We start from the raw sequence: 15,843 nt of genomic DNA, 5'->3' as shown, positions 1-15,843 counted from the left end.
ATCTTTGCTCTTTTGCATCTATCCCTTAAGACCCCAGAGTGGACCCTGCAAATGGTTCTCTGAATTAAACTGAGGCATTCAGAAGAGACCCTAAATTCCTAAGCTCAAACCAGGGCGAGGTTGGTACAAGATTAACAATTGTATTTCCCCCTTTTCTCCTATTTTTACTTGCAAGTCCACTCTCCATACCACAATCTGATTTATCTTTTTCCTTTTTTTCCAGAATTATCTTTCTGAAATCTAAATCTGATCATGTAATTCACCTGTTCAAAAGCCCTGCAGTGACACCTCACGCCTCATCCTGCGGCACCAGGCTCTTCATGCTTGATCCTGACCACTGCCTCCCTTGTGTTACTTCTGTCCCTCCATTTTATATGCTCTTGGACCTTCTAGGAGCATTGCTAGGGAAATGTTTGTCTTCCACTCCACTGTCAGCACCGTGACTGCAGGCTCTGTACTAGTCTGTATTCTCAGAATAAAGCACAAACTGGGTACCCAAGAAACATTTGAAGAACTGAATTTTGCAATTTGCTACTGAGATTGTGTCATTCTTTACACGGGGCGCTGAGAGAGAATGAGGGAGAAAAATCAACACAGCGGCACTAAGGGGGCAGCTCAATCGCCATGTACTAGGGAAATGCCTCGAGGAGCCTCAGACAGAGACAGGTGGCTGCTACAAGAACAACAGTGTAATGGCTGATGTTGTGTTGATAATCGTTATGTCTGAAATGTAACAGATTCAACCTTTTAGACTTAGAGTACCAGCTTTTTAGAAACAAATTTTATTTTTTAGAATAGTTTCAGATTTACAGAAAAATTGCAAAATAGTATAAAGAGTTCCCATATACTCCACGGTCACTTTCCACTATTATTAACAGCTTACATTACTATGGTACATTTGTTATAATTAATCAATCAATATTGATACAGTATTCTGATTTTTAAAAAATTATTAAATAAAGTACATACTTTATTAAATAAAGTACAAAATTATTAAATAAGGTACATTACTATTAAATAAAGTACATACTTTATTAGGTTTCCTTACTGTTTACCTAATGTGCCTTTTTCTCCCCCAGGATCCCATCAAGATACCATATTACATTTAGTTGTCTTGACTTCCGCTCCTCTTGGCTGTGACCAGTTCTCAGCCTTTCCTGGTTTTTGATAACCTTGACGCTTTGAGGAGTATTGGTCAGGTATTTTGTAGACTGTCCCTCAGTTGATATTTCTCTGATGTTTTTCTCATGATTAAACTGAAGTTACGTTTTTGGGGGGGAGAAGACCATAGAAGTGCCATTTTTATCACATCACATCATACCATGTGCATGACTTAATACTGTTGATGTTGACCTTGATCACCTGGCTGGGGTAGTGTATTAGTTTTCTCCGCTGTGAAGTCATTCTTCCATCTCTCCCTTCCCATGCTGTACCCTTTGGAAGAAAGTCACTATGTGTAGCCCCCACTTAAGGAGGGGAAGTCTTGCTCCACCTCCACGAGGGCTAAGTATCTACATAAATAATTTGGAATTCTTCTGCATATGAGATTAGTTCCTCTCCCCTATTTATTTACGTATTCCACCATTTATTTATATCAGCATGGAGTCATGGAGATCTATTTTATAATTTGGGTTGTCATCCAATACTACTCTATTAATTCTGTTGCTCAGATGGTTCCAGTTTTGGCCATGGGGAGCTCTTTCGATTGCCTCCTATGTCCCATCACTGTGGTTTGTTTTGCTTTTAAGCAATTCCTGACTTTTTGACATTCTACCTGGTATGATGTTCCAAGGTCACCTTGTATATTTCCTGCCCCAGTCCTAGAATCAGTCATATCTCCAAGGAGCCTGGGTCTCTTTACTTAGAGAATAATATTAGAAACCAAGCTCTGGGTGCTAGGTGTGCTCATTGATATGGTGTCTCATTGTTTCTAGGCCCTCTCTGCTACCCAAGTAAAGAGAACCACGTGTCTACACCAACCTGTGTATATACATATATCTTGGAATATTTTTATATGTGTCAAGTACCAGATTTGACAACAAAGTCATTACCCCTCAGTGGATAAAACATTTTCTGACACATAGTATATTTAATCTTATAACGTAGAATTTTACTTCAAACTAAAAGAATAGATAGGCTTTGGGGATATTTTGGTCTGTTTCATTCTTTTTAAAAATTATATATTTTTATTGATTTCAGAGAGGAAGGGAGAGAGAGATAGAAACATCAATGATGAGAAAAAATCATTGATTGGCTGCCTCCTACAGATCCCCCACTGAGGATCCAGCATGCGACCCAGGCATATGCCCTTGACCAGAATCAAACCCAGGGCCCTTCAGTCCGCAGGCCGATTCTCTATCCACTAGCCAAACCGGCTACAGCTGTTTTATATATTTTTTTTTAATAAAAATTTATTTTAGAGAGAGAGGAATGGAGAGGGAGAGAGAGAAACATTGATCAGTTGCCTCCCAAATGCACCCTGACCAGGGATAGAACCCACAATCTGGGTATGCATCCTAACTGGGAATCGAACCTGTGACCTTTCAGTGTAGTGGTATATATTTCTCCACCAGTGTCTAGTATTCCTCTGCCTAAGGCCACAGCCTTTACTAGCTGCCTCTCTTACAGTCACAGCTGCATCGCTTCCAAGGACCCCTTTGCCTTTCAGGATTAGGAGTGGTAACTGCTCCCTGTTTCTTGCTAGCCCCAAGAGGCTTCACCATCCCTGTTGGATTGCCTGTATCTTTGTAAACACTGCCTACATCAAACTCCCTAAAAATAGGTGAATCAGATTCTCAAAAGGGTCCATGACTCAAAAGAGGTGAAGAAGCCTTTCGAGCAGAGGTACTTGCAAAGTGATGTGGGTATCAGAGGAAGGCGTGCTATCCGTAACTCGCTGGCTTCACAGAAGAGTGCTCCTCTCAAATGCAAATCAGATCAAGTTATTCCCCTGCTTAAATTCTGTAGTGGCTTCCCGCTGCTCTTAGAAGAAAGGCCAAACTCCTTAAAACGGCCCACAGAGCCCCACCTCGTCTTTCCCTCTCTAATCTTACCCCAAACATTCTTTGTCTGCTCTCTGTACTCCAGCCACCCTGACCCTTGAGTTCTGCAGTTGCACCAGGCTCCCTCCAGCCCTGTAGCCTCTGCACTGAAGAGGACCCCCATCTTCTCTACTCATTCTCTAGGACTTGCTCCATGTGACCCCCAGGCCAGGTCAAGTTCCGCTGTCACATACCCGATAGGGCCCTGAATCCCAACTCCAGAGCACTCATTTCAGCTTGGAACACATTTTTGTGTTTTGTGTTTGACATTTATTAATGTCAGCCTCTCCCACTACACTGTAAATTCCATGCGGGATGGAACCGTGTCTATTTCTGTTTACTGTTGGTTCTTGGCACAGTGCACGATACATGAGAGATGCTCGTGAAGATTTGTAGAGAAATGAATGACTGAGTCAGACTGTGAAAGGTCAGTCTGCCAAGAAGCAGTTTGCCAGGAGCCTAAGAGGCCCCCTGAGGGCTCAAGAACTGGTTAACCTGCTCAGTATATCCTGCCTGGACTTTCTTCAGCAACAGGCAAAGGCCCCCAATGCCTCCTTCCCAACCACAGGATGAAAATAACCCACCAACATTACCTTTACATCAGGGGTGAGAATCAACTCAAACTGGTCGTAAATCTCCTTGGGGCTGGGCAGCTGCTGCTCCGTCGCTGTGTCCAGGAATGCCTCGATGTCGGTCAAGGCAACGTCAACACCCTCTTGAGACTGGCACTTGTCTACAGCTTGGGAAGCCAAGAGGTAGATTCCCGCCTCACACCACCGACTGACCTTTTGAAAAGAAACACAGTGCCCTGTGCAGTTAGCCTGACCACAGCTCAGCCACCACAGTCCCTTGGGAGGTCTGCGCTCCTCTGGCTCTACCAGGATTCCGAGATACTGGGAACTTGTTGTGGGGTTAGTTGAGAGGTCTAACCCCTGTAAATACAACTGTGAGGTGGATAAACCCAAACCAATTTTACATCTGTCCACTTCTCAGGGAAGTCACCCAACCAGTAAAATGAATCGTGTAAACATTCGTGTCCCTGTATCACCTGCACCACAATCATCTGGGCCCTTTTCTACTGACAGCAATTACTATCCCTCCAGGAGGAGAAAGGCAAGTACTTCTAAGTTTGATCTCGCTATAGAGAAATGTAACCAATGACTTCTTGGGTTGACCTTCTAGGTCACTTGTCTTACCTCCTAACTGGTTACAAGAGCACAGAGTAACTAATGAGGCACCAGACCTGGCCCCTACATGCTTTGCTTGCAGGAGGGACTGTCTTTTTAACAAAAACACTTTCCTCTGTCCGCATTTGCACTTATTGTCATTTGTCTTTCCCACGGAAGCATCCAAGAATGAAAAGTTCTATAACTCAGAACAGCAGTACTCACACTTTCCAGAATGCTGGGATGAAACCAGGTAGGTGATGAATTCTAACAGTTCAACTTTTTAAAGACGTACACAGAAAGACAAGGGCCCTGGTGATGCCTGAATATTTACATGAGCTGCCAGAGCAAGTACACCTGCATTTCCATTCCAGGTGACCTGAAGGGCTATGTCAAGTAACTATACAAGGAAAAAGCACTCCAAAGGAGTTATCGCTAAGTGGGAAATTACAGGCAACTTAAATCTGTCTTTTATTTTCCCCCTAAATTATCTACATTGAATGTGTGCTACTTTTAGAACAACAAAACAAAAACCACACACACCAATAAAGGTATTTAAAGGTTAATCATTATCACTGTGTGAGGATGAGAAGGGAAGTAGGATGTGTAGGCATCCACCAGTAACTTCTTCCCTCCTCTTTCCTACATTTTTGGATTTTCAAAGTAATAGGAAATCATGCTTTAATATATACTGTGAAAACTTTGTCTTGAAACATCATGACTAGATCTGCAGAAAACATTAGGCTGGGGTCTTCTGTAGTCACAGCGACTACTTGCTTTCCCAGACATACACACACACACACACACTCACACTCAGCTCTGTGTTAGGCTGTTATCTCTGGAGCAGATATGGACTGAGGGAAACAGTAGTTGATCCTGCAGAGAGCTCAGCCCACAGAGCAGGCTGCGCACCAGGTCCCTCTGAGCCGCTTGCTTCTGGAACAGCTGGACTTCACTGACATTAAAATCCCTTTAGCAATGGGATGATGTAAACAGCCTGGGTGGGTGCCCCGGCCACCGCAGAGAAAGAGCTACAGGAATGGAGCTCCCCACTCATGGCCATGAGCCACATGCTGCCTGGGAACAGCTGACAGGGAAGGCTCCAAAAGTCACTGCCCCTGCTGACTGGGCACTTGTCCCAGAGATCACTGCCAAAGGGCACCAGAGGCTGCTCTCCCTCCCTGTGAGCCCTCTGCTCACACAGCATTGCTGTCTAGTCTCTGGAGCCTGGGGTTTGAATTTGGCAGTCCTGACTACAAATCCGCAATCCCCTATCTCCTCCATGTGCGGTCTCAGGCCGTCACTTATCTCAGGGTTTCTCAGTGTGTCCCTGTATCACCTGCACCACAATCACCTGGGCCCTTGCTGAAAACACGGATTCTACGGCATCGCCCCAGACTTACTGAACCTCAGTCTCCAGAGTGGCAAACCAGGGAATCTGCAATACAGCAAACTCACCTGGCAATTCTCATGCACTAAGTGTTGCAACTCTTGGACTTAACCACGTTGAGTATCAGTTTCTGCCTCTGTAAAATGAGGCCATTAATACCTTCCTCATAGCTTGTCTTGAGGATTAAATAGATGACATAATTATGCTCCTACTGGGAACATAGTAGGTCCTCTACAAATGGCAGGAGTGTATAAATGGTCATTATAACTTAAGCTTTTCTCAAAGGATTCACAATCTGATGTCTTCAGATGAGAAGAAGCACTCTGCAAATATAGGGCTTGGTCTCTGTATGCTTGAGGGGGAATCAAAAAAATGTCCCACCAGGCCAAGCCAGAACACACTCTTTTTTTAAAATCTTCACCTGAGGATATTTTTCCATTGATTTTTAGAGAGAGTGGAAGAGAGAGGGAAAAATGAGGTGTGAGAGAAATACATCAATTGGTTGCCTTCTGCACGTCCCCCAACTAGGGCCCAGGCTGGGGAGGAGCCTGCAACCGAGGTACATGCCCTTGACCGAGGTACATGCCCTTGACTGGAATAGAACCTGGGACCCTTTGGTCCACAGGTTGACACTCTATCAACTGAGCCAAACCGGCTAGGGCCAGAGCACACTTTTTTTTTTTTAAATATATTTTATTGATTTTTTACAGAGAGGAAGAGAGAGAGATAGAGAGTTAGAAACATCGATGAGAGAGAAACATCGATCAGCTGCCTCCTGCACATCTCCTACTGGGGATGTGCCCGCAACCCAGGTACATGCCCTTGACCGGAATCGAACCTGGGACCCTTCAGTCCGCAGGCCGATGCTCTATCCACTGAGCCAAACCGGTTTCGGCAAGAGCACACTTTAAGTCTGGGTCCACACCCAGGGAAACAGACGCAATTCATTCTAATAGGATGTGGTGGGATGACTGAGGCACCTTTGACTTTCAATACTCCTGTGACCTAGAACCTGCAGCATGTAATGCCTCTTGAGCTCTGTTCCCCATGAAGTTCTTTATCTTCTCAGCAACCATGTGGGACAGGGAGGTCAAGTCTGATTAAGACTGCTTTACAGAAAATTTTGCAGACATCACCGTCACAGCTTTGTTTTGCTCACCTTGTCCAGCTGACTATGTAATTCCAAAGACTTTTCTAAAATGTCATGTTTTTTCTTGTTTTCATTGAAGAAGTCATCGCAGAGGTGCCTGAGCTCCACACAGTTGGGCCTGATGGAGTCTGCTGCGTAGTGGTGGCTTTGGATGAGCTGGTCCCCGATTGTTGCAAGCAGCTGGGCCTTTTCCAAGGACTCCTGCAAAGTGAACATGCACAGCAAAGCATCACAGCCAAGTCATGGTGAGGCTGATATTTGCCTGACACTCTGTGCTCCAATCCTAGAGGGAGGCTAAGGAGATGCTGGCTCGGGGTTTAGGCTGAAAGTCTGTGGCTGGGGAATCCGGGAAGGCTCTTCCTTTCCCAAGAAGTCTGGCCTAATCCAGGGCCATTGTCATTCTGAAGAAAAACAAGTCATTCATTCAAGTATTTGTTGAGTTCTGGGATGGGCACTGAGGACATAGTGTTAACAAGCCAAAAACTTTCAGCCTAATGGAGAACTCACATATTAAATAAATTATACAAATAATTAAATTATTACAATGTGATAACTTCTAGGACAGAGGTGTTATACTCTACAGAATAGGAGACTCTGAATCCCACTAAATGGAAAAGGAAAAAGGACAGACCTGTGGCCCTGAGGAGAGCTGGTAGTGAGCTGAAGTTAAGAAAAGGTAAAGATCTGGTTTGGACAACTCTATGGGGGAGTCATGCGACTTAAGAAATATGTTCCTATAAACCCTTTCCTGTAACCACAGCTCACTGTCTGCTCTGACCTCGTCTGTTCGGCAACCACATCTCCCTCTCTCTGATGGCTTGCTTTGTTCTAACCACATGTGCCATATTTTCCTGTTTTCAATGTTATTGAGGCTTACCATGTGCCAAGCATCATCAAGGTACTGAGGGTTCAGTGGGAAACAAAGCAGGGAAAACCCCTGCCCTTATGAAGCTTACATGCTAATAGGAGACACAAGCAATCAACAAATATCTTAGATAGTGATGAGCGCCATGAAGAAAAATCAAACAGGGAGGGGAGGACAAGGAGTGCGGGTGGAGCAGTTGCTATTTTAAGTAGGATGGTGGGCGAAGGACCCACTGAGCAGGTGCTCTCTAGGAAAGAATACTATCCTAGGAAAGGCCTGCTTGCAAGGTTGGCCTTGGGTGGCATCTAGGAACATCAGGAGGGTTCCTATCATCCCCATGGAGAATGGCTCACCATACCTAAACTGGACAAGCAATATGCTTTATGCTGGACCCCTGCTGTCTTTCTGGGAGTCTGGATTCTGGTATATGCCAGGCAGAGGCTGCCTATGTAACCATCTACCAATAAAAACTCTGAGCACTGAGCACTGAGCTTCCCTGGTTGACAACACTTTACAGTGTGATCCCAATGCACCGCAGGGAGCGTGAAGTGCATCCCATGGGACACCACAGGAAGAAGACTCTTGGAAGCTTGCACCTGATAGCCTCCAGAGTTCACCCCCTGCACCTTTCCTTTGCTGATTTTGCTTGGTATCCTTTCACTGTAATAAATTACAACCATGAGTATGCTGAATGCCGTGAGTCCTCCTAGCAAATCTTCAAATCTGGGTGTGGTCCTGGGAACCCTTGACACAGGAGCCAAGACCTGAAGTGAGGGACAAGCCATGCAGTACTTGGCCTAGAGGTTGGGCATGTGTGGCGTGTTCTGGTAGCAGGAGGAGGCCACTGTGGCTGGAACAGAGGAGTGAGCAGGAAAGGCGTAGGAGGTGCAATAGTGAGGAAAGAGAGGGACTGGATTGGGGAGGGCCTTGCTGCTACTGTCAGCACTTTGGCTTTTACTCATTGTGACATGGAAGCACTGGAGTTTCGAGGAGAGGGTCTCAAAGCAGGGAGCCCAGCGAGGGGCTACTGTAGTCATCTAGGTAAAGGATGTGGCTTCAACAAGGCTGGCAGCCAAACCAGCTCCTTCCTCAGGGCCATCCCCAGGATCCCCTCCCAGGGTCACTCCGGTCTAAGCTCTCAGTTTACCTCCTGGCCGGCCTTTCTCTAGCTGCTATTTCTAAAGCCACTCCCTGCAATCCACCCACCCAGGCCCCCTCCCTCACTTTGTTTTCATTTTCTAACTACACTTTCCTCCATCTGAACGTGTCTGTTTACTTCAATGTACAATTTCTCCCTCCTTTACTTACTCCCACCAATATGTAAGCTCCATAAATATTTGATCACTATAATAATGCATGAGTGAATTAATGAATTAATGAATTAATGAATGGGCCAATGCACCAGATGATGCAGTCATCTGCTTGGCTGAATTTGTGTGAAACAACACAGACCTGTGAGTCACCGCAGATGACTGCCACATTCCCAGAGGTCTCCAGGAGCAGAGAGATCATATGCACCCTTGCTGACACAGTGAGCATCCAGTATACCTTTTGCCCTGGCTTAACTTTTTACAGTAACTCAAGGAGTTTTGATGACTCCCAGCAATGACAACTGGCCTCTCTCTGAACTTACAATGGTTCATGGTTTTAACAATCTCAAAACCACTCCCCGCTACCTAGCCAGTCATTCACCAAGCCCTACAGGGCCCACATCCTTCTTAATAACTTTTGAATTCTGAGCCCTTCTCCACCAACTCCTTGTCACTGTCTGTTCAGGCCTTCATGCTTTCTGACTCGACAGCTGGCTTCTTTGTTCTCCTTCAAACCATGCTCCACACTACTGACAAAGCAGCAATTCCAATTTTATCATGTCTACATCCCTCCCAAGCTTCAAATCCTTTCTTGCTCTCTATGGAGGACTTCAGGAGAAAATTCAAACTCTTGAGCAATGCATAGAAAGCCTTTCATTATAAGACTCAAACCTGTGTCTCCTCATCCTGCACTTCCCTCACCTGTTACCCGACTAACGGCCCATTTGTAGTTCCCCAAATATTCAGGCAGCTCAGACCTTCATGCCTTCTCTCCATGCTCCTCTGCCTAGAAAGCCTCATCCTTCCCTCATCACCCCTCCCACGGCACCCACACTCCTCTGGAGCTAAATCTAAAATACCCTTTAGAGTTCATCTTCTCCAGGGTGTGTTCTCTAACTCCACCATTTTATTCTGATGCCCCTCCTCTGTGCCTTTCTTGCTATGAGCACACACTTCACTGTTTTACGATCACTTGTCTATCGCCCACCATGCCACAGACCCTGGCAGGCACATACCAGCTCTTATTCAACTTAAAACAGTACAAAACACAAATTAGGTACTTACTAGTAAATATAAATAATTGTTGTGCAAAACACAAAGGAGCCATGGCATACAAATCAAGCAGTGGCTATTTAAAAGAACTCGGGGTAAACACCCAGTGCGATAGTTCTGAACAACAAAGGCCCAGATGCACTGGTTGCCATTCCTGAGGGGAGGTTGGGATGGGGATTCCTCAGGCCGGATTTTGAATTGTGTTGCTGACTGCTCTGCCCTCAGAAGTTAGAACAGTGCTTAGCATGGCAGGATATCAGGAAATACTTGCAGAATGAATGAAGAATTGTGGGGAAGCACGGGATTTGGTTGGAAAGTTTGTAAGGAGGAAAATTCTGAAAAAAGGAGTGGGCTGAAGGCAGCCCGCCCTGTTTATTGGAATTCTGACTTAGGGGAGTTTGGCCAAAGGCAGCACCCCTAATTGTTCCTTGAACTTTCCAAACAAGTATGTGCATGTGCAGACCCTTGGGTGTTTACCGGAATCTTTATCCTTAATCTTTAGGTGTCCTTGCTTAAAGGACACTGCAGACTTATGTGTCCCCCCAACCCCAAGATTACTTACCCTACTGATTGTATCTAAAAGATAAACTTTATCTCAAACTGCTGTTACAACAAAAGCCTGAAGAGGCAGGCAATCGGGGCTGTCTGGTTCCTTTAGCCAGGCAGTCCCTTAGCCCTCTCTTTCACAGCAATCCTGTGTCAGAGTAATCATTCATCCATCACTCGGCGTCTGCTGGTCAGCCCCAGCAAAGAATGAATGAGACACTTACTGGAACTGCTCAGCCACTGCACACTGAACCTGGGAGACATTCTGTAGCACAGGATAGACTCCACCACTTCTGTGATGTCAATGACAACAGCTAACATTCAATGAGGCCTGACTACCTGCTAGGCACTAATCTGAACGCTTAAACTATTTCTTTCACTCATCACAACAAACCATTTAATATGGGTGCTGCTTTACAAGAGAGGAGTGGAGGCACAATGGCCAACGTGGCCCAGGGAGGAAGAGCCTGGCTGCAGAATCTGGCTCTGACCACCACACACAGGAAAATGGCCACACGGGTGCTGCCTAAGCTCAGAGGCCTCATGGAGCTGATTAAACCTGTCTGACTTTAGTCAGTATAGAAGCATGAAAACTTGCCAAGGAAATCTCTGTTGACTAAAAAAAACATACACACACAAAAACGTTTAGCTGCCTAATTTATTAAGAATGGCCCCAGTTTTCTGAGAATGGGGAACTGCAACACGGGCTATTTTGCAAGAGTCCTGTGGCGATCACAGCGTGCCCTTCACTTGGCGTGTAGCATCTCACCCTCCAGCACTGTTCTTAAAACATGTGAGATTGAGGAAAGCTGTGAGGATGGCTGGAAGATCACTGTACTGAAATGAATGGATAACAATAGTAGCTTCTGAGTTCTGACCACCTACTATGCACCAGGTACTCATTAAGTCCTCACTATGCCCCTAACTAATTCTGTCTTCACAGGGACTCTGTGAGGTGGGAATTAGTATTGTCCATTTTTTTCAAATGAGGGGAGAGGTTCAGAGAGGCTAAGAAATTTGACTAGGGTCCTAGGGTCGCATAGCTGGTAGTTGTTAGAGCTGAGTTTTTAAAATCTGGTTCGGTCTGGCTCCACAGCCTGTGTTACCACTTTCCAGCCCAGTTGGCCTCCCAAAATGCTATGAATAGCGGCTGTTACAACCACGACTATCAAATCCTCCAAAGTACTTACAAAGAATTTTACTGTCAAACCTCCAAACCACAGCTTATTTTTGAGTCTATACAGCGCCTGCTCATGTTAAATAGACAATAAAACCAAAGTAAAAAAGAAATAGTGAGAAAGAAATTGCTGAAATCTGGGGCTCTGCTCACAAGCCTTTCAGATGCTGAAAATTCCAGAAGGCCAGCTAGTCAAATTGCAATATGTAATTCAAAAATCTTTACTGTAACTACAGCGTATTTTTCTCCCCCAAGGACTCTAATGCTATAATGGATGGAAGATGTGTGTGTCTACTGTGGAAGAAAATGGTGAGAAACAGTGATGCTGCCTTATCAGGGAGCCCAGGATGGAACCACAGATAATGGCATAGGATGAAATGTATGTATGGGGAAGTGGGTCAGGTGAAACGGGAAAGGTGAAACATTAATGGTTATTGAAACTGAGCAATAGATACATGGGAGTTCATTGTTCTAGTCAACCTACTTTTGCATGTGTTTGAAAATTTACACACACACACAGTCATGCTAGAATATGCCCCTGAGAGGTTAACAAGCTGGATTACATGCCTTCTGGGACACGGTAGTGTAACTGCTGGCCCCTGGCCTTGGGGGGAGAGGTCAAGGCTGAAATCGGGTTGGTTCTCCCTGCCCTGTCCTGGTCTGTTCCTGGCTAGTTAATCACCCAAGGCCCCAGCATGCCTCCCAGCCAAAAACTCTGCAGCAAATTCTGCTTTTAGGAGGAGGAGATGGGGCTGGGACCATTGTTTCTCAGAATAAAAAAGGAGTGCTCTAAGAACTGCTACGCCCTCAAACTGGAACAAGATAAAGGAACAGACTCAATTATCATGCAACAGGAATGCAGCAATGAGCTGGCTCTGAGGTTCCCTATGGGGATGATATCACTGCACAGAATAAGGACGTTAGTAACAAACCAGAAACCAGTGTGTGGCTATGCCAGGAGGGAAGTTGACGCCTGAGTTCTGAGCGAAGGGCAAACCCTAAACAAATTTCGACAGATTCCAGCCAGATATCACCTTGTTCCTTAACACTTGACAGAACAAATGGGAAGATTAGCCAAGCCCTTCTCATCTGAAGAAACAATGCCTCCTAGAAAACTGGCACCTGGTTATGAGGAGATAGCTTTACTCAGTTCACCCAAATGCAGGGGAATAGATCTACTGCATCCTTTAGAAAATAAGTACAAGACAGGGTAAGCAAGGCACAGATGGGTAAAACCAGCCTGCCTGGGCTTGCCTGCAGTGGGTTAGTTCAGCTGGTTCCAGAACTCTGTCTAGGAAAGATGTGTCATGGGTTCACAGAGTACTGCTATGTCCCATGACCACAGATTGTACTCCTAGCTCTAGTCAGTGATCTTTAAAGTATGTACCAAGGATCCCAAGTCCAAGGAGGTGGGCAGATGAGAGAATGTGGATGCAGTCATGCAGACCCATCCCCACTATTTAAAACACAATCCAGAGCACCCTGCAATGGCTTCCCGTTCCATAATATACACTAGGAGCCACTGCTGCATGGCTGGAAGATCCCTCTGCTGAAATGAATGAATAATAATAATAGCTTCTGAGTTCTGACCACTTACTATGTTCCACGTACTCACTACAGCCCTAACTCATTCAGTCTTCCCAGGGATTCTGTGAGGTGGGAATTACTATTTCAGATGAGGGGCTATGTTCAGAGAGGCTGAGAAACTTGACTAGGTTGAGAATAAAACCCACTCCTCACAGGCATTGCTCCCACCTTGTTCTGACCTGGCTGACTCTGCTCCAGCTGCATTCCTTGAACTCACTAACCTCATTCCTGCCTTGAGACCTGGCATTTGCAGCTTTTCTGCCTTGAAGGCTATCCCCCAAATCTTTACATGGCTTTCCAGCTCTCAGATCAAAAATCACCTTCTTAGAGAGGTCTTTCCTGACTACCCTAGCTCAAGTAGCAGCCCCAATCCCTTTCTATGAAATCCTGTTATCTTCTTCATACCACTTACTACTATCTAATACCATTATTTATTAGACTAGAGGCCCGGTGCACGAATTTGTGCAGTGGTAGGGTCCAGCCAGCCTGCCTCGCTGGGGGCCAGGGCCAGCAGGGGCGAGGGGCGAGGGGCTGCAGAAGGTTTGCCGCCTGGCCCTACCCCCCGCCCCCAATAGGATTGGGAGGGCATGCTGAGGGGCAGAGCCGGCTGGGGCAAGGGGCCATGGTTGTTCCGGTTGTTCCAGTCATTCCGCGGTTCAGTCACTGGGCTTTTATTATACAGGATTACTTTTCCCTTTTCTGTCTCTCTCCAGTAGAATGTAAGCTCCATGAAAGCAAGGTTTTGACTTTCTGGTTCACCACCATAATCACAGAACCTTGGGCAAGGAATACCCGGTAGGTTGGTAGCTACCTTCACGGTAGCTAAGGGCAAATTTTTCAAGCTCAAAATAAAGGCACTGGGCTTGCTTGATGAAGCTTTTTTTTCTAATATATAAATGTATATACATGAAAATACATAGTATCTACATTTAATAAGGAGTTCTTTTGAAAAAAACTAAAATTACATAAAATTGGGACTATCTTGGAGAAACTAAGACATATCTGATACATGAAATTGTATCCCTTCATTGTTTGATAAACATTTCTGATGACTGTGCCTCCAACACAAAAGTGTTTAGCTGTCAGTGGTCATGGACAGCAGAAGAACTGCACACTAGGGAAGGATGGGGTTCCTGGGTGAAAGTTGGTGCACAGGTGGGTCTGGGTGTTTGCGCAGGTGCAGAAGACCTCCAGCTCAGAATCCACAACTGACAGCTCTTAGAACCAGCGTGGCCTTCACTTACATTTGTTACTATTCATAAGGGAATATGTCTCTGTACTGTGCATTCAATCACCTGGGGATCTTATTAAAATGCAGATTCTGATTCTGAGATGGGGCCAGAAATTCCATATTTCTAACAAGTTCTCACTCAAGTGATATCCATGCTGCTCGCCAGAGGATTGCACTTGGAAAAGCAAAGATCTAGTACTACAAAATTACTACCCAGGAAACATGCCTCTAGACTAGCTCAGAAAGGAAGTGCTAACCATAGAGTACTTGCTCCCCAAGAAACAAAAATATAGAGAAGCTAATCAAAGGAAAGCAAAAAGGAACTTCCCTGGCAGGAGATGACAGCGTTCTTGAGTCACACTAAGCCAAATGTAGTAGAATAGAATCACTGCTGAGTGCTGACCTGTGTGAAGATCTGGAAAGTTGTTTAATTCTGTTAAGAGAATTGAGAAATACACCCTCTTTTGCAAGTTTGATATTTACAGCTCTTGGGGCCTGAGAAAGAAGAAAGCACTGCCAACTCTGTTAGCAACAGAACTTATGTGAACCCATTTCCCCCTTTTCCCTGTCTTGCTTGTCACAAACTAGTTGTTCTTCTTTTTTTTTTTTTTTTTCTGATTTCCCCTTCTGAAGTTTCCCCTCCCTACCACCAACCCCCAGCCCAGACCTCCACATCCAGCCCAGTGGGTAATGTGCTCATTGTCACCTGCCCCCCTACTCTGCTGCTCCTCCACTGGTAGGGACACCCTAAAGAGGGCAGGGCCACCCAGAGCTCTCACCCCATCCGAGCCTCCAGTCTCAATGGGGTGCTTCACAGCCTAAATAGCACTCTGCAGGGCAGGCATTACTCATCACAGGTGTTCATATGCATATCTCCTTGGAGACCTGGGTAGGAGTGGGGTGACTGACAGGCCAGGTTTTGGGCATTCCTGTGTCCTTTGGCAACCTTCCGACAATGCGTGGGCATCATCTGTCACTGTCCACAGTGACTACCTCCCCAGTCCACAAAAAGGGCAAAAAAACAAACCTGGCCTTTTCCTTCCAGTTTTTTGTGTTCCTTAAGAAGTCGCTCCACACGCATCACACTGTCTCCGATGTCTGTAAATTCTGCTTGCTCTGCCAACAAGTTGTCCAGGGCAAGCTTAACCTACAAGACACATTAGAACAGTCCAGAAGTAAGCCAATGAGCACCCACCTGGAGGTGGAGGTTTGCTGAACTCTAAGAAAACTCAAAAGTCCTAAAAGGATTCAGGACCAATGGATACGCAGCTCATTAGCTTTCAGATTAAGCAGGGGTGGGGTGTGGTTGCTGAGACACATATAGATG

General features: G+C 45.5%; 1 protein-coding gene across 3 annotated transcripts in view; it reads right to left on the bottom strand.

Annotated features, from left to right (window-relative positions):
• Positions 1-15,843, bottom strand: part of MCF2L2 (MCF.2 cell line derived transforming sequence-like 2) — a 219,257-nt gene that overhangs the window by 126,416 nt on the left and 76,998 nt on the right. For all 3 annotated transcript variants that reach the window (XM_036350596.1, XM_036350595.1, XM_036350594.1), the window contains exons 10-12: positions 15,544-15,663; positions 6,757-6,948; positions 3,635-3,826 (exon numbers count right to left, since the gene is read on the bottom strand). In XM_036350596.1, coding sequence (XP_036206489.1) covers positions 3,635-3,826; positions 6,757-6,948; positions 15,544-15,663 — 504 coding nt within the window. The remainder of the gene's footprint in view (positions 1-3,634; positions 3,827-6,756; positions 6,949-15,543; positions 15,664-15,843) is intronic.

The sequence above is a fragment of the Myotis myotis genome, unplaced genomic scaffold (genome assembly GCF_014108235.1).
Source record: "Myotis myotis isolate mMyoMyo1 unplaced genomic scaffold, mMyoMyo1.p scaffold_m19_p_2, whole genome shotgun sequence".
In the NCBI taxonomy this organism is placed as follows: domain Eukaryota; kingdom Metazoa; phylum Chordata; class Mammalia; order Chiroptera; family Vespertilionidae; genus Myotis; species Myotis myotis.
The sequence above is the reverse complement of the archived record's forward strand: the minus strand, read 5'-3'. Positions and strand labels throughout refer to the sequence as shown.